The sequence below is a fragment of the Aphis gossypii genome, chromosome 1, assembly GCF_020184175.1.
Source record: "Aphis gossypii isolate Hap1 chromosome 1, ASM2018417v2, whole genome shotgun sequence".
In the NCBI taxonomy this organism is placed as follows: Eukaryota; Metazoa; Arthropoda; class Insecta; order Hemiptera; family Aphididae; genus Aphis; species Aphis gossypii.
In genome coordinates, this window is record NC_065530.1 from 19,505,327 (window position 1) to 19,533,043 (window position 27,717).

At 28.6% G+C, this 27,717-nt stretch overlaps 2 protein-coding genes across 3 annotated transcripts in view; both read right to left on the reverse strand.

Moving 5' to 3' along the window:
- Positions 1-1,373: 1,373 nt before the first annotated feature.
- Positions 1,374-3,790, reverse strand: LOC114120067 (eukaryotic translation initiation factor eIF1). The gene is made up of 3 exons (XM_027981862.2): positions 3,371-3,790; positions 2,095-2,252; positions 1,374-1,883 (listed from the first exon to the last, which is right to left on the reverse strand). Exons 1-3 carry the CDS (start codon positions 3,396-3,398, stop codon positions 1,737-1,739), a joined length of 333 nt encoding a protein of 110 aa, XP_027837663.1. The 5' UTR covers positions 3,399-3,790; the 3' UTR covers positions 1,374-1,736.
- Positions 3,791-8,348: 4,558 nt separating this feature from the next.
- Positions 8,349-27,717, reverse strand: part of LOC114120073 (DNA-binding protein D-ETS-3-like) — a 53,337-nt gene continuing 33,968 nt past the window's right edge. For both annotated transcript variants that reach the window (XM_027981876.2, XM_050210882.1), the window contains 4 exons: positions 22,757-22,804; positions 21,602-21,791; positions 19,821-20,044; positions 8,349-10,530 (listed from right to left, as the gene is read on the reverse strand). In XM_027981876.2, coding sequence (XP_027837677.1) covers positions 10,340-10,530; positions 19,821-20,044; positions 21,602-21,791; positions 22,757-22,804 — 653 coding nt within the window. In that variant the 3' untranslated portion in view covers positions 8,349-10,339. The remainder of the gene's footprint in view (positions 10,531-19,820; positions 20,045-21,601; positions 21,792-22,756; positions 22,805-27,717) is intronic.

Consider the following 27,717-nt stretch of genomic DNA (forward strand, 5'->3'; position numbering starts at 1 on the left):
ATATAGATGATTCAAAAGTTATTAAAACATTTTTATTGTTATTAGTTTTCTATAGAAAAATTAGTAAATGTTCACACTCATTTTATAGGTATGATTCTACTAAAAACAATTTATGTGATATGGATCTACACTAGAATTGATATAATATTTTAAAAACAGTATTACAATTTAATTGGTAGTTGGTACTTATAACCTCCTGATACTACAGTTATAATTGATGACCTCATTTTAAAATAACAAAAAAAAATTTAGTTGCAAAATTCCTTCATTAAAGTATACCATACAGTTATTTTTAAACACAATTGCAAGCAGTGCCATATAGGGGATAGGGGGTCAAATTATAAAATAAGAGTGGCATGCGAGGGTGCTAATTTTGTACTTTGCCCCAGGTAAAAATATAATAGGTAGATCCAGCATTGATTGTCTAGCAACTAGCAAATTATGATAAATAATTGGACTAAAAGTTATGCTTTTCAGTAAAATTAATAATTTGGTGATAATAACCAAACTTATGAGGAAATACATTTCTCCGCACATTTAATAAGTCATATATATTTTTTTTATTAGTATATATTTTCATACTGATTTTAGAATTTAAATTTGTTAAAACATATTATGTTTAAAACTCAATTAAAAAAATTATTAGCTTTAAGGTAAGTAAGCACTGAAAAATTTGAGAAGTATTTTGTTTAATAAGATTTACAGATTGTATTAATCAACTTATTATTATTTGAAAAAAATTAAATTTAAGGATTTTATCTTCTTTTTGGTTTATTAGGATAAGTCATGTTTAAAAACCATAATAAATGGAATCTAGTTCAGTATCATAGAAAATAATACAAGCAACTGTTTTGTATTCTTAACTAAGTATTTTAAATACAGATTATAGATTAATGCATACATAGAAATAATTAGTGTAGGATTTAAAACTATATCTGAAAATTTATTCTTCCATTTTTAGTATAAATTCATAAGTTAAACAAATTAGTGAGCAACATTTTCTACAATTTAGTTTTTAATGTATAAGTGGACGTTTAATTAGAATTTATACATAAGTTATATTTAATCATATACATATATATGATTAATACTAATTTGTTTCAATTAATATTATTTTAGTGATCTAGTAGATAATATTCAGTAAATCCTTGTTTAATAAGGTTGTTTTCAAAAAATATAAATTTAGATATCAAATAAAGAATAAAATCAGTAAAAATCAATACTAATACATCAATGAAATCATTAAAAAGAAAAAATTAAACGAGGACTTACTGCACTTGTTCGCAATGAGTGAATTTATTATTTAGTTTTTAATAAATTTTACTTAAGATGTAGCAAATTAATAACAATTTATAAATAAAAGAAAAGACGTATAAATTTATAAAAGAAAAATTATTAATACCATACATATAATGAAGTTTATAAACCCATATCATATTACATGGGGATTCAAGTATAATACAGAATTATTATTTTTTCTTATAAGTTATTACATTTAATATTATGGAAACAACAAAAGTGTTCTCTAAATATGTCAGTAGCATTGATATACATAACACTAATGCTTATTCAAATCTACACTGTTGAAAATTAAATGATTTGAAAAAACACTAGAATTGAACATTACATTTATTTAAAGCATGTTATGATATTGAGAATTTTGAATTTATTGTAATTTTTTTGACCAAGTAATGTAACAATCTAAGGTATTTTGTAGCATGATTCAATTGTCTTCTTTAGAAACCGTGGACCTTAAGTTGATCAGATTTGGCAAGACCACATTTAGTTAACCATTGGCAAATGTTTTCTCGCTGATCTCCTTGCAATTGTAACACTTCACCGTATTCAGGATGTTCAACAACTGTACCGTTACAAGCAAACTCCTGAAATATTAGAATTATTTTAAAATTAGTAAGTAATATACTAGAAGAAAAGAAACTATAATATAGAAATTTATTAAATTAATTTAATCGTAGAGATGTTTTATTGCTTTTAGCATTAAGTAATATTAAGTCTAAATAAGTTAACTATTAAATGAAATTTAACTGGTTGAAATCTTTTAGGAAATGTTTACTATTATATATAGCTTATTACCTTTTTGCAGGCACGTACTATCTTCTTTAAGTCATATTCTGACGAGAGACCTTGGACCGTTGTTAATGTTTTACGACCATTACGTTGTTGAATTCTTATGTGAACAAGCCCGTCTTGAACGTCATCGTCTGCACCCTTGATTGCATCAGCAAACGGGTCTTAAATAATATCATAAGGTTATTTTTAACATTCAATAGTTAATAATTAAATAATTAAAATGGCATGATCATATTATGATGAGAGAAGTGGAGATGAAAATTTTGTAGACAGTTGTCACAGCTTAGTATGTATCATTATATATATATAAAAAAAATGATTGATAATAATTGCCAGTTAATTAATTCTGGGCGATACCTATTGTTAAATTTATAAAAAAAAAAAAACAAATTGACTAATGATAACAAACTATAAATTGAAAGAAATATACAACTACTTATTCAACCAGGGCATAGAAGACATTGATTTGGTTTCAATATTCAATTATGGTAATTGAGACATAAGTTAACCAAGTATATTATGGAGTTGTTAAAAATTAATACAGATGATGACATTTATAAAGCTTCACTATTTAAACATAATATTCAGAAGATGTAAGATGATCAGATTACAGATTTCAAACAGTTATCTACATAAAATGGTATTCATAAATTATGTTGTAAGCTTAAAATTTTCATTTCATTTTAATAGAAGTGAATACTGGTAGATGTAGATGTAAATTGCAGACACATTTTTAACTTGTACATAATAATCACGTTAAAAATATGTAATAAAAATTAACCGTTTTATTATATTTATTTATTATTAACTGTAATTTTATTTTGAAATTGTCAAGTGTTTTGTTAAATTAAAAACTAAAATTTATCAGTAGAAAAAATAATTTTTATTATATACCACAGTTGACAAGTTTAGAAGTCGACGAAACGCAACAAAAAACAAATGACGTCAACCAACACTCAGACGAAAATCTAACTTAACGTTTGTTTCGAGGTTTGTTCCTGTTCTTTTCAATGGCCTTGTAAGACACGTTTGGTCTTAAAAAACGCCAATGGGTGTCATTGATAAATCGAGGAAGTCGACGCCCGTTCAATGTTATTGGAAAATGTTAAGTTTCCTGTTACCGGTGTCGGCGAGACGCAATGTAGGTACATACGTGTGGAAAACTAAAATATCAACACAAAAAACCTAAAACTCCTCCATGGGAATCGAAAATTTTCTCCTGAAGCGCCATTGAAATCATTTTACGGGGCACACATATGAGATATCAATTTGCACTTACCGAATACGTTGAGATTCTGGATTGACATGCGTATGTTCGTATCTCCTGTGGTAATGACTGGCCTCTTTTAATTCCACTCGGCGATAGGACCGTGTTTTTCGCTTGTGATTTTGCAACGTATGCTAGTTGAACGGGGTAAGGATAGAAGTGGTGTGAAATTAACGAAAAAACGTTCAGACTCTAAGGTCTAACGATATTGCACAACAATAGAGAGCAGACTGGCGGCTAGTGTATAGCAGGCTCGAAAATAATTGAAACGCACACAGAATTCGTAATTTTAGCTCGACGACGTCACGAGGATAGATAATTGTGAATTCTGTAGATGAGCGGGGGGTGGGAGGGGGACACGCTATTTATTGTCGTTCGTACGGTGTGTACAAGAAGCATGAAAAAAATAATTGTAGCGGTACACAACGTTTGAAGGTAGTAGGGAGAATGTGACGAATAGGTAGGAAGAAGGGTCGGACACATTCTTACTGTGGAACAGGCTGACCATTATATAGTTGTCGGTGCATACTGCATCTAGAAATCCAAAGATATTATAAAAAAAGGAGAATGGCATTCGTGTAGCGCGACATGACAACGTTGTAATCGCTAACTGAAATGAACGCGCGCTTTCGGCATTTGTTTAAATCATTTTCAAAAAAGTCGTTGCATTGTCCGGCAATCCTACAATAATATATTACATTAATTCTTATCCGTTGGTCGATATTTCAGTTTTTACAAAGCAGGATTATTATGATAATTTTATTTTTTTTCTTATTGAATTCAATTATTTACTGTATATTATCCAAGAATTGTTTTGAAAATAACAATAACTGTGTAATTTATACTCGTACCGTGTACAACAATCGATATCACTAAAAAATTACGACGTCACTAGATGGCGAACATTGTATCCTTTTTTAAGCAAGTTTGGCGAAAAATAAATTTGAATAAAGCATGATGGAGTTTCTGGTAGATCGGCGATTTTGAAGACTAAAGTAGGTAGGTATATTACCTAATTTTGAGATTAATAAAATAATGACTAATAAATAAAAATTAATACGTAAGTAGTTATTAAAATTTACAATATCAAAAAATCATTATACTTGGGCTGTTAAATCTAATAGCTGTGAGATAACTATTTATGACTGATGAATATGAATTGTATAAAAAACTAAAACTTTTTTAATGCTAGATAGTAAATATTATTTAGGTACCTAGTTAAAAAAAAATCATGATATGAACTATATTTATTGTTCAAAGTATAATTGCCCAAAGTTAAGTATTGATATTTAATCGGTATTATACATAATACATATACATATTTAAGACTGTATACTAATATAAATTTTAAAATAAATTCATTGTAATTAAGTTATGTGAAAATCAGTTTTAAAAAAAAGTACCTATACAAATAAAAATATAAAGTAGGAAACAAAAAATGGTCCATAAAAATTCTTATTCATGATTCCTTTAATCACAATATTTGTTTGATGGTCAGATTTTTCTATTACTGCTACACTGTTTTTTTTTGTAGGCTACAGTTGTGAGAAATTATTCTTAATATAATCCTTAAATTAAAATAAATATTATCTGATTTCTAAATTGTTTAAATAATATAAATGAATTAGAAGAATTTATTTGTAATAACTTAGTGTCTTAATACCTACTTATCTTGTTATTTTCATTGTCAAACATCCAATGATTAATAATTGAAATTATTGCTTCATTTTGTGGTAGATATTTTTTTGATTGTGAACTTTGAATTTTGAACAATTGTCGATTGGTAGACGGTAGTAGGTAATACGCAAATTTTAAAAGAATAAAATAAATAATATTGTGTAATAAAGTAATACGTAATAAGTATAAAAAATCGTATCTACGCCATATCGTATCGGTATCGTATCGTGTCCAGGATGTCATATAATATATTTATAGTGTACCTATTTATTGAAGTATTACTTAGCATTATGTGACTTTGAAAGTTAATTGGTGCCTACAGAAAAAGTTTTATTTTGTAAATTAATTTATGCTGCAGTATTTTTTGTTTAATCTGTGGATAAGATAAATTTCCAATAGGTATATATATTTTTTTTTAAACAATTTCTTCTGGTACTATAAAGTTTAAATAAATGTAATTAATTTTCATTACTACATTAATTAAATATTTAAAAACGATACGAATATTAAAATGTTAAATTATAATACCTTTCTATTTTATAATATACTTATATAGGTACTTATACATTTTCAATAAAAATATTAACTGTAATCATTTGGGTTGATTATCCCTAATATTTAAATTATAAATATAATATACTGAATGTTTGCTGAAAGAAATCTTCCTTGAATAATTTTTGAACAAATTCATTCTGTATAAGAGCTTTTACATTGATTTTTTTTTAAATGTATTCATAAAATGTTATTATTCAAAAAATATTTCGAAAAATAGGTACTCATTGTAGTCTATACAAATTTGAAACATTCTAATATATATAATATCGCTTAAATAATGAATAACAATAATAATAACGTAATAACCTGGTGATCGCACTCATACTGTTTTGCTGGTGGGTAAGTAGTAGGAGGCACGAGGCACCACTTGACAGAATATATCTATGGACGAGGAAATCCGTTGCCGGCAAGTAGCCGTCTCCGGCATCCACCACAAACGGTGCCGGTGCTCGTTATATTATGTATAATCGATACCTACGCAGTTATTTCACGGTGTGCTGTGCGTGTGGGTGGTGATACAACAACGGGTGGGTAGATTAGTGGGCTGGTGAGTATAAATGCAGGAGTGAGAGAGAGCGGTAACGGTCGGGCCGCTGTTAGTGGGAGGGAGGATAGAAAAAGCTTGCAGGCGATGGCAGGGTAGTGATGCTTTTGGCACGGGTAGGTGTGGTCCCACCGTTGTCTCCATCTTGTGCCAGGAAAGTTCCGGAAACGTCGGTTGGTTGCGCAGGTGGTCGATACCAACTTCCGGTTGGCCCTACCACCATTTCCATAACAAAAGCTTCCCGCTCCACCCCTTCTCTCCCCCGAGCTACACACGTGCTTTGCCACCGTCTTCTTACTCTACTACTGCACGTCCTATCTGTTTCTCTTTCTGTATATACCTACATAGCATTATACGCACGCGATGGATATAATAGTTGCTGTTGTTAATCTTACACGCGTGAATTCTAAGCCGATTTCCGTCTCACCTGGAACGCCAAAGAGGGACAACCGTTGTATTCTTTATTTTCCTGCACGTATTTTAAGAACGTTTTCGACAACATTTTAAATGAATCTTATTAACTACAAGTGGTAAAAATATAATCCAACTTGGAATTATTAAAATATCAAATCGTGTGATAAATTGATTTTGTATTCTCATTAAATTTTTAATAAATACACAGGCTATAAATATTCCTATTACAGTTACCTGTCGTCGTGATAAAGCAGACTTCGATTTCTTGTAAATTCAATTCTTAATGGTTCTCTAAACGTTCTTGAAGAATTCCTTGCCGCTATACTTTTTAGAGTTCCGCTTCATCTTATTATAAAAGCCAATCTCAATTATGTGTATCTATTACACACAAGACCTCTTGTCGGAACAACTATAGGTACTCTGGATTGTATGCTTAGAGCTGCAAATAATAACTAATCCTTGCGGGCCACACTTCTATTTTTATCTAATTTATATTTTAACTAAATGCCTATATATATATGTATATTTTTGTGTGATTATAATAGTAAATTAGTAAAATTGCTGTTTAGCGTTTAATAAATAAATATCATTTACTGTTGTACTTAAATAATATTAGGTCATGTTTTTTACTTTAAGAATCTAGATAAGGCTAATAATAAAAAAAAGTTCCTAGTTAAGTTTAAAATTGAAAACATAGACGTACATATCTATATTTGTTATATTATGTAACAATGTAACTATATATATGTGTATATAGATTTCAAATTTGTTTGAGTTTTGATAAATTCGAAAAAATGATAGCTTTTACTTAATTAAACGTGTAATATAATATGTCCATTATTTATATTCGATTTAATTGTTAGAAATAAATTTATAAAATTCATGAAAAAATACGTGATAGTTTATCATAAACATACATTTTTTTAATGTATGTGTAACATAGCGTTTGTTATCAAATATTCAACAAAATTCTAGAAAATGATATAGTACCCTTGAATTGTTTTAATTTTCATTTAAATAACAAATTATTTATACGACGAATGGTCTTATAAAATAATTCTATTGACAAAATTATAAAATAGGTACAGCGATAAAATATTCATTTTAACTATTTAGAATATTATAAAGAAAGTTATAGAAGAATTTGTTCTAGGTCATTATATAAGTATCGTAAAATTATAATTTCATAAATGTCGATAAGAAATGCATATATATTATGAGTGAATTACTTCCTCCTCCTACCACACTTATGATTAATACAATGAAAAGTTTGGTGGAACTTTTTTTATAGCTTCCGAGGGTAAAAATATCAAGTAGTCGAGCTCATGCATATTCATTGTTACTCTGTTTCAAACTACCCATTTTAATGTTCATGTTCAACAAACGGAGAAAATCTGAACAATATATATACGTCGTGTGGTGGTAGCTCATGTCTTCAGTTTTTCCTTCGTTTCCGGTCCCTTCCCTCTTTAGTCATTGTTCCACGTGGCGTTTGAAATTATTCTTGAGAATAACCCTCTTACGTTTGTACACAATAACATATAATATATAATATGTATTTTATATAAATATATATACATATTTGTATGTATTTATGTAAAATTTTAACACGCTTCACATTAACTGAAAGAGCACTTCTAAATATATTTATTAATACAATATTGTACCTACCTATTGTACTTATACAATTTGAAATTGTCAGATAAATTCAAACTTATTTTTAATTAGCTATAGTATTTGATATGAATATTAATAAATTCTTATGTAAATAAAAAGGTTAGAAATAATTAAGATAACAAATTAAAAACACAGTATAATAATGGTTTTATTTTGTTCTTTAACACGGAGTTGTATTTACAATGTGTAACGTCATTCTATTATTTTATGACACTATTATAATAAATGTAATGATCATATATGTATATGTATATAATAGCGTATAGGACTAGTTTTGATGCCTTCTATTAGTATAAGGCCTGTACAAAGATTAATATTACATTCATACAAATTAAACTTCTAACTAAATATTCTTAAATCTATAAAAACAAAAATGTATAATTATTTATATTGCACTTTACTTTTACTTTAGCACAAAGCTAAGTTTTTATTTCCTTAGTATAAATTACTTTATAATACATTAAAATTAAAACTTTTTTTTTAAAAATAATCTATAGCTATGATAGATTGTCATAACTCATACATAAAGTATCTAACAAAACAAATGACAAATATTGTACTATACTTGTATATTGTACAATCATTGTGGGTTATATATATATATATATATATTTTAATAATAATAAACACTGTTGTTTAATACATATTATAAGGGGTTTGTTTATGAAGAAACGAGATCTGAATTGCCAGTTTTAATCACAAAATGACTAGAATAAGTGTTATATGTTAAATAATATTGATATTCCAATAAAGTGTTTGGTAAATAGGAAATAACAATTATTAGTATATTAACATTTGTACTTGTAAATGCTATTAAAATAATAATTTTGGTTTTTCATTGATTCAAGGAATATATATCTTTAATAATATCATTAATATCAGTGTGTTCAGTTTATTATAATTATATTGTTATAAGCATTTAAATTAAATTTGTTTTTATAAAATAAAATAATAATACTTTTATTAAAATTCTGTTTGTACTAGTTGTTTTTAATTATTTAATTTATGATTATTATTTTAGTATATTATATTTAGTTTTTAATAAAAGTACGTACATAAGTGGTAGGCTATATTATTAAATAATTAATATTGCTCAATGCAAAAATAAGGATATATTATTATAAGTTTGTACTTGTATAGAATTATCACAAGTTGTATAATACGTCACATACAGTTTAAAATATTTAATGCACTAATGTACTACACTAATTTTCTCAGTCAATCTTGGTAAGGTTAAATAAGTATAGGCTGATAAAATACTTAAATTAAAAAAAATGTGTTGCTAATAAAAAATGGTTAAAAACCTGAAAGTTTCAACGATAATATTATATTGTTTACTATTTTACACAATTAAATTGTTTGTGATACGTTCGTAGAACCAGCTAATTAAAAATTATAATTTTTAAAATAACAATAATTGACCGATAAAATATAATGTAGTAGCAGCACGTTTAAACGCTTACCTGTAGTGTATATACAGGTGTGTACGTAGTTCTAAATCAAAGTACAAATTACAGTAACGAGGTTGTTTAGGGATTGATCATGGTGGTATTCAACATGAGAATTTTTAGTCAATACTTTTGTGTGGTATACTCTTGTGTTGATACGAGTTGATTGTCATGAGCTCATAACCTGTGTAGTGTGTTTGTGTGTGGGTGTATGACAGTAGTGTGTCAGTTTTTTCGTTTTATAAGAAATTTTTTAAAACACTAAAACTAATCAACACTAGCGGTTGCACAGACAAAGGGTATTTTTACAAATGAAATCTGTTTGCGTACAATGAAATTAATATGAATTTTCAAAGGCCTTCCTTTCCACTCCGAGGAGATTCTAAATGAGTGTCGATTTTATAATTATATCGTATTATTATTATTATTATTATAGTTATACCTACACGTAATATGATATAGTATAACGGTTTGAAAATGGACTTATGTTTTTGCCCGATTATTATAACGAATGAAAAACAATGTTGACTTAAATTAAGTATGTAATTAAGTATGATGACTAGAACCACTAGAGATTGTTCATTCGGTGGGCTTGTATGGATGTGGCGGCGAACGACCTGCGGTGGTGCCTGGCAGCGACCTGGCAGCCCAGTGTACATCCGTCGGTCATGGTGACGCGTAATGCGAGTAGTTGGCCAGGTGCGGTGAGACTCCTGTGTGGTGGCTGACACCGGTGCTAGCACCTGGGTGGTGGTGATGATGGCCCATCGAATGCGTCGCAGACGCAGCGGCAATGTTCGAGTAAAGGTTGGCACCCGGGTTGGTCCAATACGACGATGCTGATGGAAATATGCTACCTGTAAAATGCAAACAAATAATACATGCATGAAGCGTTGAAGTTAAAAGGTTTTTGATAACACACGAATATAATATAATATTATTTAAATATCATATCAGTGGTGTATACATTGGAATTTTAGATTGGTAGATCACGTTCTCTTCTTAGATGTGTGATGTTACAACTTAGATCATATACAGTATACACGTGTATTATCTTAAGGTTACAAGATCTCTTTTGCCTAAAAATAATCTTTCGTTATTTTTTTATATATTTTTAGCAACAATATTTAAAAATGAAATAAAAATAAATGTTATTGAAATAGTAAATAGGTACTATTAAAAAAAATTCAAGATGCCAATTAATAAGTGGGGTAAAGGGGGAGCTTTCATATGGAAGAAATTAGGTACAATTATTTTGAGAACGGACTATTAAATTTTATAATATACCTGCAACCTAGTTAGGTAACAAGAACCAAAACTTCAAATTTTATAATACAAATTATATCTACTTTATCTATCATATTACTCTATTTGAATATTTTACCAACAATTTTTTTAATTAGTTTTCGGATTGAAAATTTATGTTATTTTATTAAATGTTTTTGAAACTAGTTATGAAAAACGAATTTAATATTACATTTTTAACGAACCTCGTAAGTTATAGTAGTTTATAATTAATTTTTAAAACAATATCATTAACTATAGTTGAGATCTCAGTATATTTGCGTATAGAATGATGTAACTTCTGTTACATTACTATTCCAACTTGGATTTTTACTAAAAGTACTTAGAAAGTCATTTTAAATTTAACGTTTTAAAAGTCATGCACTATTTAATCATACTATTATTCTATTATAATAAATAAATATATATGTTTAGTACTACAATTAATTGATTTTTTTGATTCTGAAGTTGGTAACTTAGGTAACACACATTTATCGTATGATAAATATGTTAAATGAATCTCTTCATTTTTATTATCGTAATTTTATTTGTCTGGAAAAAGAATGGGAATCAATGTTTCAAAATATTAGCACCGGAAAAACATATAAACCAAAAGGGAAAACTTCGTTATTGCAAAAAATGTGTTTTTTCCATTGCCGACGGGCGAGCGGTTTTAACCGAAGGGTTCCATTCCCAATATTTCATGGGTTATTGCAATGAACAAAACCCCCTGTTCGGTGTTCGACTGAAACGAACATATTGACAAATTAAATTACAAACTAATGGGTTTCTTGAAATCGATTTTGTTGTTCCTCATTTTGTTATAATTATATTTTAATAAAACTATCAGTAAAACTAGAAATTCTACTAAAATTTGTAATAATTATAGTTTTGTAATAAAAAAATATACATATACATTATATAAATTATGAGATCGTCTTATTAATGAACATCATACAATTTTGACCATCATATAAAAACTTAAAATAAAAAAACCAAAAATGATTTTTCTATTATTCCTTAGTTAGAGAATTAAATAATAAATTTAAAAAATGGAAAATTGAATTTTAATATTTTAATTCATTTATTCATTCATTTTTAAATATATTAAATTAATCTAGTTTTTTTAATCAATTGTTATGTAGAATTTTTCATGCATCCATAAATATCTAAACTAAAAATTTTTAAATTTTGAACGGATAAATAAATGTGCAGTTAATTATTTTAGATTGATGTGTGCGTATTATTTCTTTGTCTATCTTCATCTTTGGGTCTTAGAAAATGCTTAGATTTTAAATTTTGGGGATGGTTTCCCGCCCAAAACAAGATTTAATTAATAATTTGGGAGGTTAAAAGAAAAAATTCTTAATATCTACTTTTTTTATATAATTGAGAAAAACAGAAAAAATAAAAGGCACCACGGGGATTTTTACACAATTTCAATTTTCGAAGAAATCAATTTTGTTTTTAATGTGTAACTCAAAAATGATTCACTGTAGATACTTAAACTGTTCATCAAATTGTTATATCATATTTTATATTTACGATATATATTTTACTAAATATTTGTTCAATGACGTTTTTGATTTCTTTTGATATATTATTATCTATTTATACTGTAAATATATTATTTTTTTATAAAATATAATTATAAATAAATATATATTATTATTTTTATTAAATAATAATAATACAAGTACAATAAATGTAAGATTTTCGGAAACATTTTTATTAACCAACTGTCGTACTACTAAAAATAAAATAAATGACTAATAGCTATATATATATATAAAAACCTCACGGAATTAGTGTTTGTAGTATGAAATATTTATAATAAAATATTTCACTATATGATGAAATATTTAACAAAAAAGTGATATAAGCTGGCAGACTGTCTCTATTCAGAATCGTTAATCTTATAAAATCATTGAATTCAAATTTAACAGACCCATAATAGTGATTTACTCTACACCTAATGTATAAAACAGCGGTAGTAGCGGTACCAACTTGACTACTTTTTTCCATTGCATTTGTTCATTTCAGTTAAAGAAGTATACCTAAGTACAAACTACATATGTATTGTGTAATAAATAATTTATAAAATATTTTATTTTAAAATTAACAAGGTTTAAAAAATTAATTCAATGTTTCTCATAAGTACCGGAACTAAAAAAATCTAAAAAATATATAAACAATATACATTTATAATTTATTAACATTAATAAATTCAAAAACAGTCCTGAGTATAAACGGTTTATGCTAAAGTAGACAAATCGAAATGTCCCAGACCAATATCAAACATATTTATAGTTAGGAATATCTAGTCAAAATATACTTATCGTTTTGAGTTTCAAGTTAATTTTTAAGGACTTATAATTAAATAGATTGTTATTGTGAAACCATACGAGTTGTACATTTTATTATTAGCATTGACGCACTTCATGACTTTTCCTTACTGCAGTACTTGTAAACTTTGATTTTATTTTTTATAGTATGTACATTGTACTCGTTGCACTTTGCAGATGAGCTGGCGTCTATATATTATTATGAAGCTTATATAATATGTATTACACGTACATTATAAGTTGTAGGTACTTAATATGCTATGAATGTATGTGTGAACTTATAAATTATAGCGATATCGTAATGAAAATGTTTTCATATATGTATTTTTGCTACAAGAATATAAGAGGAAAAAATATATTAAACTAGTCTGCAGGTGTACGTGCGGTTTGAGGGTTAGTGCACAAGTGCGACAACTCGAAAGTTTTTTTATGTGCGTCGTGCCCCACTTGTTAAATTCACTAAACTTGATCGGGCGCCAATGTTCGAACAATATTATATTATGAGAGTAATCCACGCCGTGACGTAGATTGTGGTTATATGGTCTGACGGTCGAAACTCTAAAGTTTCCAATAGCCGCGTGACGAAGTCGACTGCAACCTTTTTTCATATCGACTGCACGTCTCGACGATTGAAAGCGTGTCGCTTCGGGTCGATCATCATCGACTGCAGGTGATGTAGAGATTGTCGCGGAAAAGGTTGCACACATGGACGCTGAAGACGGGCGGGAGTCAGCGAAACTGTCGAAGAGACTCATTACCGAACGGGCTCGGGCGCGCGCGTATAAAGACGACGATCGCTTTTGTTTGGGTAACCCGTGCGCTTGTCGTCCGGGTGTTGAGGAGTTTGCTTACGGTCGCCGTCGGGGAGTTTAATAAACGCTTTGCTCCCGGGGAACCCGTGCGTACACAGCCGTACGTAGCTTCGTCGGCGGCGGTTGATGGAGTGCGCGTTATCGGTTCGGCAGCGCCAAGCAATTTCCGGGAGTGACGAAAGCTCGTCCGCGATCGTTTTTGTCATTCTCCGCCTCTCTCTCTCTCTTTACACACACACACACACACACACACACACACACATATATATATATATTTATGAATCACCGCCCGTCGCGTTTCTCACTACGATGTTCAATATACGCGTGGCCGAGACGTTTTGCCGCAAGCACCGTGTTCGCATTCGACGGTTAATTTTTATCTTCCCCGTCGGCTCGCCCGCCCGCTATAGTGATATGCGAGTAATACGATATTATTATTATTATTATTTTATTTATTATTTCAAATCATTACATAACAAGCTTGAGCTGAAGACAAGAATTGTAGTGTAGGTAATATTAAGTTCAAGTACAAAGAAAAACATTGCGAAAGGCATTACATATATAGGTAATAATAAAGAATAATAATATATTAATACACTTATGTATAATAAATTATATTGCATTATATCAACCACTCGTCTTCTGTGCGCGTGAACGATTTTCATATAGTGTGCAATGCGCTTAATAATGTTTTATGGGTTGTGATTTAGTAAAAATATAACGTAATCGTATTGTTCTGTAGGTACATCAGTATAGTATAAAAATACAAACCAATTGAAATTTTTCAATCTTATGGACCAAACTAGATTTTTTTAGTACTGTTCATATTTCTTAAGGTTTGTTACACACACTTCTACTAAGCTTCTCTATCTACTCCGGTCCATTACATTATCTATTTGTATTGATTCATCAATTTCTGAGACATCCTTTCTCGCCATAACTAACCCGGAGATGTTAAATAGCAATATAGCGTACAAAAATTCAAATACACATCGATATTGGTTTACAAAATAACGTATCAACGTATAAATAAATCAGGCATAATAAAAATAAAATTTCATAAAAATATTATTTTATTTGATTTTTTTCACATAATTACACAATTATCCATTATTTATTATTTGCTATATTAAAAATTATTTTCAACTCATTAATAGCATAATTTACGTAAACTTAAAAGTGCACTTTTTATGGAATTAATTTTTAATAATATGTCTTAGTAATTTGCATGTTCGGAATTGTTTTAAAATTTCTAAAAATTGATTTACTTAGATATGAAGTATAAAATAATTAATTTAACGTACATGAAAACTTTATATTATTAGAATATTTGTCAAAAAAATTTTTAAATCGTGCACTGAATATATTTATATCATAATAAGTAAAGATGCCATTGTTATATATATTATTTATTTTGTTTTAATAATATATAATAATTATATAAAATTAAAATTATTTCAAGATTTACTCTTTGGTCGCTTTTTATGTTGGATTTCTGATCAGGATCAGGAAGTACCTTATAAGATTATATTCAGCCTACCAGATATGGTTTATCCCACTTCATTTTACTTTTAGAAACAATCAGCTGATATTGGACTCGTACAATTTTTTTAAATCATCGTTTTTTCGTTTCTATAATATTCTGCATTTTAATTTCGGACAGGTTTTTAAATTTTCTTCAAGAATTTTATTTGAAAGTAAAAATTTTTTTTCGTCCTTCTCTGCTGTGATTATGTTTTATGCGCATAATATATTGATAAGGGTCTCAAATAGTATATTATTTGTTTCATGCAAAATTTTTGTTAGAAAAACATAATATTTTTGATTGAATTTCATGATGCAAGTAACTTATAAAAGCAATCAATCTATAAATTAAATTCAAGTATATATTTAACCTTTTCAATTTAATATTTTTTTTCCTCCCTTTGTAAATATTTAAATAAATCGTTTTTGTTATTTTTTCAATTTAAATTCATTATAAAATATTAATAAGTGTAGATATCAAGTAATTTTATACTTGTATATATATATATATATAATTATTACCTAGTTTTTTATTTTTTAAAATACGACATCCTACTTGTTGCAATAAAATCGTACATGAAACACGAAAGATTAGGTATAGGTATAGATTTTTAGAATTTAGTGTATGTTACATCGTTAATTATATTTTGACCACGATTGCACAATGGTATTTTATCTCGAATGATAAAATTTATAGTCAAGTTTGTTGTCGTATTTAGTTAAACACGCGTTTTCGACATGATTCGTTGCCTTTACGCCTGCTGTAGCATAGCAGATTAACGACATTGTTACACTTGTGTGCCATATTAAAATATTATACTAATCATTGAGATACATTACCAAGAATTTTATTTACCTGTGCAATAATAACAATTATTCATGTTATGACGTCGATGATGGAAAACATTATAATATTATATTGTTTTTATTACGACGTAATATTATGCGATACGTCATTATGTTGTTACGTTTATCGGACGATTAACGATGTCGACGACAACGTGAGTATAATAATAATATATTATATGTGTACTATATATAATACATAGTAACGGTGCGCAACGGAGCGAAAAATCACTGGATACAATGTCTTCGGGAGCGGAGCGCGTCATCGGTGGTTGTCGCACGCGTAAAAGTATATAGCACACATATACATTGAAGGGTCCGCAGCGTTGCACAGCAGTCATTAAACGCGGCAAGGACCGAATGACGGCGGCGGCGGCAGAGTCATTAAGGGCCCATTGTGGACGGCTAATGAGACAGACGATTCGCTTCGGCGTGTATAAATATCGTCGCTCGGTTTGCACTAAATCTCCGGCTCTTAATGTCTGCGCGTGGGGTCTGTCGTCGACGACTTTATATAATATTATACTATAATATACTATATATATATTATATAATATACGCAAGCTCATAATGTTGCCAAAGAGGGTCTAATGAATTCCACAACCGCGTCTGCTACAATGAGCATTCATATAAATTACGTCTTGACAATATTATATCGTATTATCGGTTACATTTTTACGTAAATAAGGATGAGTTCTCGAGCTTATCAAATTTTCGAACACTAGGAACTTTGAGAAATTTGGACAGTTTGATGTTGGAAATTAATGCTCGAAATATTGAGTACCTACTTTGAACTTATAATGGGGATATGTTTTGAGACTATAAAATATTTATGATAGTATTTGTTTTGAGTATGAATTTTGCTATTTATCATGTTATTGATTTATTTTCACCATAATATGTTTATCTGTAAAATAGTAGGTATCAAGTGACTAATTATCTTTGGTCATTTTCGAATAAGTTTTATGTTTTGGTTAGACAATATTTCGTTGGAATTTTTTTTTTATAAATTAATCATTTTTTGTATCGGAGAATTGAGATAAGGTATTGATGGATAAAAGATAGAATAACTCTTAATGGTTATAAAATAAACAAATTTACAATACCAAAAATATGAACCAAATTATGCCACTGATTATGTAAAACAGACCGTATGAAACGGTATGGATTGAAAAATTAAAAATGTTTTAACTAGGTCACCCTATTGTGCATGTAATTTGAATAGAATAGCAACATTATAATATAGTAGTATAGTGCGCGTCTTATATAAAATGTAAATTTTGCTGAAATAAAAACAATTTACTCGATTCAATTAAGTTAATCCTCAGAATCGGTAGTCAGGACATGTAAACCAATATATTATGTTAGTTTGAATATATAAAACCAAAGTTTTTCTCATTTGCATATCGTTAAATTAAAAGTCTCCCAGCTAAAGTTTTCATCAACAACAGTGGAAATTAATTTTTAAAGGGGCGAACAGTAGTATATTACACATATATTCATGTATAAAATAAAGCAGGGGTCGAAATTGAAGGTTTGTTCAATGTCTTAACTATTACGCGTGATTGCGATTTTTTCATTTAAATTTACGAAAGATACGCAATATTGTGTTATAAAAATGTCTGTATAGATACACTTCTACACGATAAATAGGTACACCACATAATTCGCATATTATATATTACATAATTACACTATAGTCTATAACATATAGGTACTCGCTGAATCGTCACATCTAAGAAAACATTTTAGAGTAGGTTTACTGAGTTTTGTATAAACATTATTAGTACTATACTGTTGTTATCTGTCATATTTTTTAGATAATTTAACCGAACCCAACGGATCGTTTTGAGAGTAACGTCGAGTTCAAAATACACATAACACTGCACTTTTAGCGGAAATCATATACACGCAAACACATGTATACGTTAATATATATAACTGTGTACATTATACACGTATATAATACTATAATAGAGGCGATAAAGGTGTAAACGTTATTGTACAAAGTCTCGTCTTTTTATTCATATTTCTCTTTTCTTCGGATTTTTTTCTTCCCTCGTATAAGTAGATATAAAAAAAACACACTCCTACAAATGGGTCAATACACACCAGTTCACAGTGGGATTTATATATATATAATATATACATGCATAGTATGTGTATATTGGTGAATTGAGTATACGTTGCTCGCACCCTAATACCTACTACGCCACTGCCACCTTCAATGTAAATTTCCACTGCCACGAAGCTGGTAAAATGCGTGCGGTTGACAAGTTTTGTTTGCTTTTTGCGCGCGTGGTGTATATATAATATTATTGTGTATAGTGTCATCGGTCCCTGGTCGTGCGACTTTCACGCTTTAAAAGCACAATCGTCGTCGTTTTCGTTTACATACGAATGATTTTCGCACGGGTTGTTTGCCTGTACATAGTTTACCCTTCTATCCAAACCTAACACACACACACATATACATATAAACATGTACACTGTTTGCACGCACGAACGACGCGACGAAGACGTTATAATATAGTTCCCCTCCAACGCCGCTGGACTGGCTGTTATTATTATTTATTATTAATAGTAATAGTAGCATTATTATATGTACTTTTCTAGCTAGGGATATAATATTGTATTGTAAATGTCTTGTTCATTTTATATTAATAATAAGATGTTTTATATTTTGTTAGTTTTGTTTTCTGATAAGTGATAACTGATATCAGATATATCAGATATATTAGATACAAACAATGTCGACTGCATCAGACTCATTCGAGTTAAGTTAGAAATTATTTTAAGTACTACTTGGAGTAGTTGAGTCTCGGATTTTTGATGCTTAAAATATGTTTTTCATAGAGTGGCATATTTTTTTTTTTTTAAATGTGGTAGTTGACATATTCCTTATGTCATTTTTAAAGTATAAATTTCTTATCACTCCGATTTAGATAGAAATATTCAAAATTTCATTGCTTAATCGAATATGTTCTGCTGTTTTAAATGTATACTGGAATTTAACATAGAAATAAGTAACTACCTATATATAGAATAATCGTTAAATAAGTAATAAATTAAAACAATTTATTTTAACAAATTAATCTGTTTTTAACCGTTGATAATTTAATATTATTATTATTTTAATTTTATACATCCCTTTTAGTTTTATTTATTGCAGTTAAAAAAGAAAGTTAATGACTTTTTGTATTTAGGTTAATATCTTTTCCTTCTTTATGATAACATATTATTTTTTCATGACATGTAAAAGTTGGTTGGTACGGCAAATTAATGATGACAATTTTTATTCTATTTAATTTTATTCTAATAAAATATTAAGTTTACCTGCAGTAGATGTTATTCCAGGTGCGTGAGGTGAAATGAAGTTTAATTTTGGAGAATGATGATGATGGTGATGATAGGTTGTCATGAATAAGTCTGATTGATATTTGTACGCTGACGGATCTGCAGCAGCTGGTTGAGTTGCTGCTGCCAATCCTTGAAAATCGAACTTGTACGCATACCTTTTTCCATGAACTTTGGTCATGATATTTTTGTCATAATAATACCTGACAATTAACAAAAATAGATTAAAACATATTTTTATGGTACTTAAGGTAAAATATAAATATTTATTTCAAGGATAAAGTTTAAACAATGAACATATATAACGATAAATAATTAAATTTGTGTCAATATTTAATACTTTAAATTAAATCAAATAAAAATGAAAATCTAAGTTTAAGTAATTTTAACATTTAAATTTTTTTTTGTGTTTTGTATGATTTGTTTTTTAAATGTTGATTTAAATTTAAATTCAATTTTGTATTACTATTATTTGAAAGTTCTATGTTGGTCGATTAAATATCAGGTGTACATAGAAGCATACACGATTATTCGTTAGGGTTACGCCAATGGGAATGATTCGAGTCGTAATAAGTTCGTAGTTGACGGCGAAAAGGTTTCCAAACCCACGATTATCAATTTATATCCGGACCCTTTTTGAATCCCGTAGACTTAATTTAATTTCCAAATCAAAAACATCGAATGACTTTTGCTACCGTGCGACATAAAATTATTTTACATCATTATTGGACCACATAGTGAAGAGCAAAAATTACAAATCCAATTACTTAAAATAAACGTAAATTATTGTTTAATATTTGAACATTTAGTTTTCATCATACAATAAAAATATTAAAAGTAAAACATTAATTGTTTAGATTTAAAAAATAAACTTTGTCATTTTATGGAACATTCTTCGGAAATGCGTTCGGTGTCTTTTCTATCAAAACATATTAAAACGGTGAAATCAAAAACGGAATGTCTGGATTAAATGAAAATTCAGAGGCTTCGGCGCGCTTACAGAATTAATAAACGTTTTCTGTTGTATCGCGTTTTCTCCGAGGAAGAAGGGCGTGGGTGATTAACGCACAATCAGTGGCAATCACCGACCAACAACCCCTCGCGTACAATTAGAGCGCCCAAAGCCAGTTTCACACCCCTTCGCTTCTATACCGCTGTGACTGCTGCCGCCCTAACCATGTAATTAGGATATATTACACGTTCGCCCTTTGGTATATCCAGTGGATGAGCGAATACGTGTCTGTCGAAGAACAGGGCTTTCTATAAATCCAATTACGGAGGTATATTCGAGGTGAAATGTTATGAAAAGAACAAAAATCAATATGCATAAAAGTTAAATTGGCATATAGTTATTTTATTTGAAAGTGATCAACATTTTTTTATAAGCATTGTAGGTGTATTAAAAATATAATATTATATGGATAAACTGAATTTTTAAATTTTTCTTAGCACTCATATGATTTACCTAACTTGAAATAATTTTCCACACTAGATTAAAAATATATTATTTTGTTATATATAGTCTTGAGTGATAGATTTATATTTATTATAGTTGTTTCAAATCTCTTTTTATTATAGGCTCAATATTTTGGTACACTAGTTCTTGAGTAATTGCCTAAATTATTTGAAGACGTTATTCAAGCTTGGAGGTCGTGGTAAATAAAAGTAAATATTATGTTAAGTTTATTAAATATTTGATTTAATAAATAAATATATTTTTTAATTTTAATCATTATACTGCAACTCAAAAATTAAATTACCTTAATGCTCTGCTTAATTTGTCGTAGTTCATGTTTGGTTTAGACTTCCTTTCACCCCATCTACGCGCTACTTCATCAGGGTCGGTTAACTTAAATTCACCGTTTGTACCTTCCCATGTTATACATGCTGCATTACTACTATCAGACAATAATTCCAACAAAAATTGCCACAATTGTATTTGACCAGAACCTATATAAATACATAAAAACATAAATTGGTCATTAAATTTTAATAATATGTATATTATATTTGGTTATTTATGTTTTTTCATTTGATAAAATAGGTAACCCTAAATTAGCATGTAATTAAATTTAAATAATAATTGATTTACGAAGCTTATGTTTTACTGTAAACTTAACTTTTTTAATTAATAAATAAATTCCTAAATTATAGTTAGATACGAGTGACTGTAAAGTTCAAACTTGAAAGTCTAAATTAAAATTAAAATTCAGAACACTTATATTATTTAGGATACAATTTTAGCTTTGGTATTGGTGTTGGTGTATAAAAATAAATTAAAAATTAAATAGATATGTGTTGTCTTAATTATTATGGATATATAGTGACATAAAATATAGGGACCAATAAAACGTGTATCTAGTTTTCAGATAGCATAAAAAGGGGCATCATAGACCGTGACGAATGGGTTATAGTCGATAGTGTGGTAAAAGTCGATTGTATACACGCAAGCTGAACATAATTCAAACTAAAGCCGGAAAAATGTCAAGTATTGCGTGGGAATATTTTTAACGCTATATTAGACAACCTTAGTAATATAATAAATATGAATCATGTTAAAGTCATTAACATATTGAAAGTTTTAAAATAGTACTCAATAATTATGGGTATTTTTTATTAGGTATATTAATTAGAGAAAAGTAAAATAATAGTTTTGTTATGGCTATGAAAGTTTATGAAAGTTTTATAATAACTTCAAACAAATATTATTTTTTTTCAAAATAATTTGTGCCAAGTATTTTTACATATTTAACTGTTATAACGTGTATAATAATTATTTAAATTGTATTAAAATTTAAAAACAAAAGTAATAGTGAAATCAAATGTATGAACAACAATGTCAATTTCCAATTCCTACAATAAAATATTAAAACATATATAATACACATAGTTCATATGATAATTATTCAACTTACCAGAGCTAGCTAATCGACTGCTTGTGGCCCCAAACATTTGATATGGATCTGAAATATTATATATATGAAATACACTTAATTAATTATTGATACTATATCTATGAATTTATTGTTTAATAAACATTAAACATGTTATACTAAAGTTTGTGAACGTGTTAACCAAACTACCAAAGAATTAATAATAAGTATACGCTGTATGTTTTAATATTAAAAATAATAGATGATGATGTTTTCTAGATTTATCTAATACACTAATACAGTTATCTTTTTTCTCTTAAATTTAGTCTAAACGATAATTTGCAATGAATTGATTTTAACAAAGGGGCAAAAAAAAATATCCTGAGGGAACAATAAAATAGGGAGTATGTCGAATTGTTTGTGTACAGGCAGCACAAACAAAACCACTACCAAAATATCACCCTAGGGCCTATAATGGGAGACAAGCTACTTAATGATTTTTCGTAAGTAATGGACATAGATTGTACATTGTACACTATATTTATATTACCAATACTATTTCAAACACCTAAATCTTAATACTTTAAATTGAAAATGTTTATTAAGATTTAACACTATTTATAATTGTTAATACGTAGAAACTTATTAAAATGTTAAAATATATATTATTATTTATGTAATATGTATGTTAAATTAATATATCAATATAATGTGTTTAAAGGTTAAAGTTAAAAAAAAATGGAGAAGTTACTATACTGTATATTGTATAATATGTTTGGAGTGCACTTTGTCAATAATCATTAAGTATAGGCACTGTAATGGATATGTTAAATTTTAATTCAATAATAAACATTGCATACGCACACCAATATTGAGTGAAAACGGATTGCCAGCCTCTAGGTATTTTTTTTTTTTTATAGTACTAGTAATAATAGATAATATAAGTAATACAGTAAGTTGAATAATGATTTGATAAAAACAAACTATGTAATATTATTATTAACTCATTATTTATTAATTGATACTACCGTACCATAGAACGGTTTGAATAAGATAGAGGTATAATTAGCTTAAAGTTAATTTAAATGTTTTTAAAATTACATTGTAAATAAAAATAATAACTTTGAAAATTTAAAATAACTAGGATTAAAATTTTTCAAATAACAATAAAAATAATTAAAATCGTTATTTTTTATTTAAAGTTTCAATAATGAATGTTGTTTTTCGATCAATATTTTTAATTTTTACACTACATTTTTTTATAATTTAAAATTGAAATCTAAATATCATTTAGCAAAAGTCATATTTTAATTTTTAGTGAATAGATAAATCATTTTAATTTCATAATTCACTTAAAATATTATGAAGTTTAAATACATAAATGATAATATAAGTTGTAAGAAATATAATTTCAACAATTATTTAAACTCTTTCCTATTCAGTAAGAAAAAAATTTAACTTTGTATTTAATCACGCGATTCTTAGCGAGTTATTAACTTTGTAAAAGTTATAGTACTTCATAATATTATATATTTGATATATTTTGGCTTTGGCTCTCACTTCGCTGAGTTAATTAGAAACTGCTGCTTCTGTAAAATGTTGACGTAGTGACCGGAATTGTGTTTTTTTCCTAGGGATCTTCTAATAACTTTGTCATGGAGGGAAGTATAAAAAAAGGGTCAGTGAGTAAATAACTGTGACTTGTTATTCTTTCAGGTTGACTTGATAAGCGACGTTTAGGTTGCATTTTAAACGTGATACTTTTCAGCGGGGTCTGACAACTGAGTGCTTACAAAAATGCTTTAGCAGTTCCATTATCGGCACGTGGACTCGTGTATACGGCCGCCTGAGCTGATTGACAGCTTAAAGGGATCGCGAGGGATAAGGTACAGAGTATAGGGGAAAAGGGCGATCGTTCTTCTTTTTCGGTCCATAACTTGTATGTCAAGTACCACCTCTCTATAACCACAGCCAAAGTTCATTATTCTGCACAACCCTTTTCAACACATTATTTCCCTCTAAATGTTAACAAAGATTTTTTTAAAAATAAATGATACTCACTATATCTAATACATCTAGGTTTAGTGGCAATTCTACTTTATAAGCTAATTTTTGGAGGAAAGAGGAGGGTGAATTTATATCATGTATGATAATGGTATACATTATCATTTTTTATAGCAGGAAAAAAAACACCCGCGTATTCCCAATTTATAAAAAATAATCATATCGAATAGCTTAACATTACTAAGCGGTAACTTCAACGGTAAAAATTGAGATTTTAATATCTATAAACAATTTTAAATTGAGTTTCTAATGAAAAATCCATAAATCCTTAATTATTCTAATCCATTAAAATAAAATGTTATATAAAAAAATTAAAAATTAGGTATAAATACCTACAATAATTAAATTCCAATCAAAAACAAATAAGCAGTAAACTTAATTAAAGAATAAAATATGGTAAATAGTATTATATCTTATGGATAAATTAACTCAATTTATTATTTTAAACTTTTTATAGGTATACTAATAGCATACATGCTTACGCCATACATAAGTTGCAAACTATCCAATTCCAAAATACGAGTAATTAAATAAGTTTTTTTCCCTACTAATTAACATAGTTAAGAGACAAATAAGTATAATTTGACTCACTAAAACTCTATAAAACTTCAAGTATAATAAAAATTAGATTCATCATTAAAAACCAATTAAGATAACTTGTAAAAGCTTATTTAGGGATCAACGACATTATATTATGTGATTTCAAAAATGGTGGTAGGGAATGCTAAGATAAATGATAAACTTAAAAAGGATATATAACTTCGTAATGAAGTGCGATCGACAATTTATATAATTACACTATCATTTTATCAACTCGATTAAGTTCCAGTTTTTTTTTATTTTTTCTAGAGGAGCGTGGTAATAAAGTAAACTCAGCTGGCTTAAAAACTAAAATAATGATGTTCAGTATGATAGAATTCCTACTTGTACTTTTGTGGGCTTTAGCAACTTTTTAACTGTTATTTGACCTCGCAAACGTCTCCCTAAGTTTTTCTGTTTTTCTGTTTTTTTTTTATACTTTCTTTCTTTTCAAGATAATGAACACATATTACATCAATATTCCTCCCGAATTTCTCACAGGTTCGTTTTAGACAGATTTGTGATGTATGGTTGGTATTTTTAAGTTATTGTCGTTCATTTATACTCAATTAAATATAATGTGTGTGCTTAGGATAAAAAACGAAAATGTGATTTATTCTGTTTAGCGAATATCGCGACAACAGCTGACCGATGAGTACACGCCAGTCGTTCATCGGGTTGTTTTTAAATCGGCATAAAAAATCTGGCAGTCACCGCTGTCACGGTATACAAAATACGATACAGAAACATATACCGCACATTTCGTATTATATCATATATTATCATAATATCAACGATATAATAATAATACGATCGGCGTTGAGGGCGACACGGTCGGTTGGACATGGGCCGCCGCCGCCGCCGTCGTCGTCAACGTAATCCCACGGGATGGATTTCGGGTTCGAGTTAAACGCCGCGCCGCCTGTTGTGTTCGCGAGTACCGGCTACTCTTGTTCACGGTCACTTGTTAGGGCGTTTGGCAGCCGCAGTCGTCGGCAACGGCGGCGGCAGCGGTACGCTAGCGAAATCCGCCCACTCAATATATTATTATTAACTACGAGAAAAAGCTGCTGCTTCGCCGTGTCTGCGTTTGCGATTACGTACGGCCGGAGGAGTTTAATTTTAATTATAACTACCACCGCCCTCCATTATTGTTAATCCCGTGCACACTCCACTTGTTCGATTTATCATAACAATAATATCGCTACGACACTTTTAGTCGACTAGCACTCGTTGTCGCACCGGGACGAGTATTATGTATTGTACTGCACTAATGGAATCGAATAACGTGCGTAACACATTTCCGACGAACCGTTTTGAATATTATATTATAATTATATACCTATAGACATTGAACAGAGTGCTATTGAGAAAAGAGTTGCTTTTGAAAATATTTTTTGTTTTAAGTTTCGGAATAACAATTTGTCTGAGGTAAAATTACATTCGATTTCTAACAATTATCATTATATTATATCTAATACAAAATGAAACATGTGCTGGAGTATCCTGTTTGATATATTAGAAATTAATGTCATATAAAATATTCTTATTAAAGTTGTCAAAAAAATATATGCGTTTCTGCATGTTTTGATTGAATTTTCATAATATTACGAAACTCACCAGACCCCCAGCTATTTACCAGCTTTTACAGTTGGACGCTTTTACAAAGGTGACGGCCAGCCTAGGGCGGTTTTCGTAATGCGGTCGGTGATATATAACAAACATGCCTTTGATGTGTCTAATCAAAGTTCATTGAACCATCGTGCCTGTGGCCTTTGACGGTGGTCGAATAACAAGAGATTATAATAGAATTAGATGTCCATATTCAGCTTGTTTTATAGAACACAAAAAAGCGCCCCGAGGTATTTATAGTTAATAGAGATTCCATTTTTATTTTTCATCTGACAAGAAAATTATGATTCACTATAACTACGTTTAGAATTTTATTGAAACGATGCCTACTTATAGTCTATAGAATAATGAATTATTAAATAAAATATTATAAATTATAAAGTAATCTATGATTTACGGATATCTTATTTAGAAAACTTATCTTTATTTCACATGTATGTTTATTAAAATGTATTATTCTAATTGTAAATATGAAATAACTAACTAATATTATAAATGTTTTAGTTATATTATTTTTACATGACTTGCAATTAGTAAATGATAATTAATACATATTGATTGGTATCATAATTATATAACTTGTTTGTTATGTATTTTCTAACTTTTTAGAAGTTTGATAAGTTTAAAATTAATTTTGAACTTACACACAACACACTTACTGATAATATAGCATTATATTGCTATAGTATATTATAATAAGATATACTATAATGTCTGCGCCTTTATAA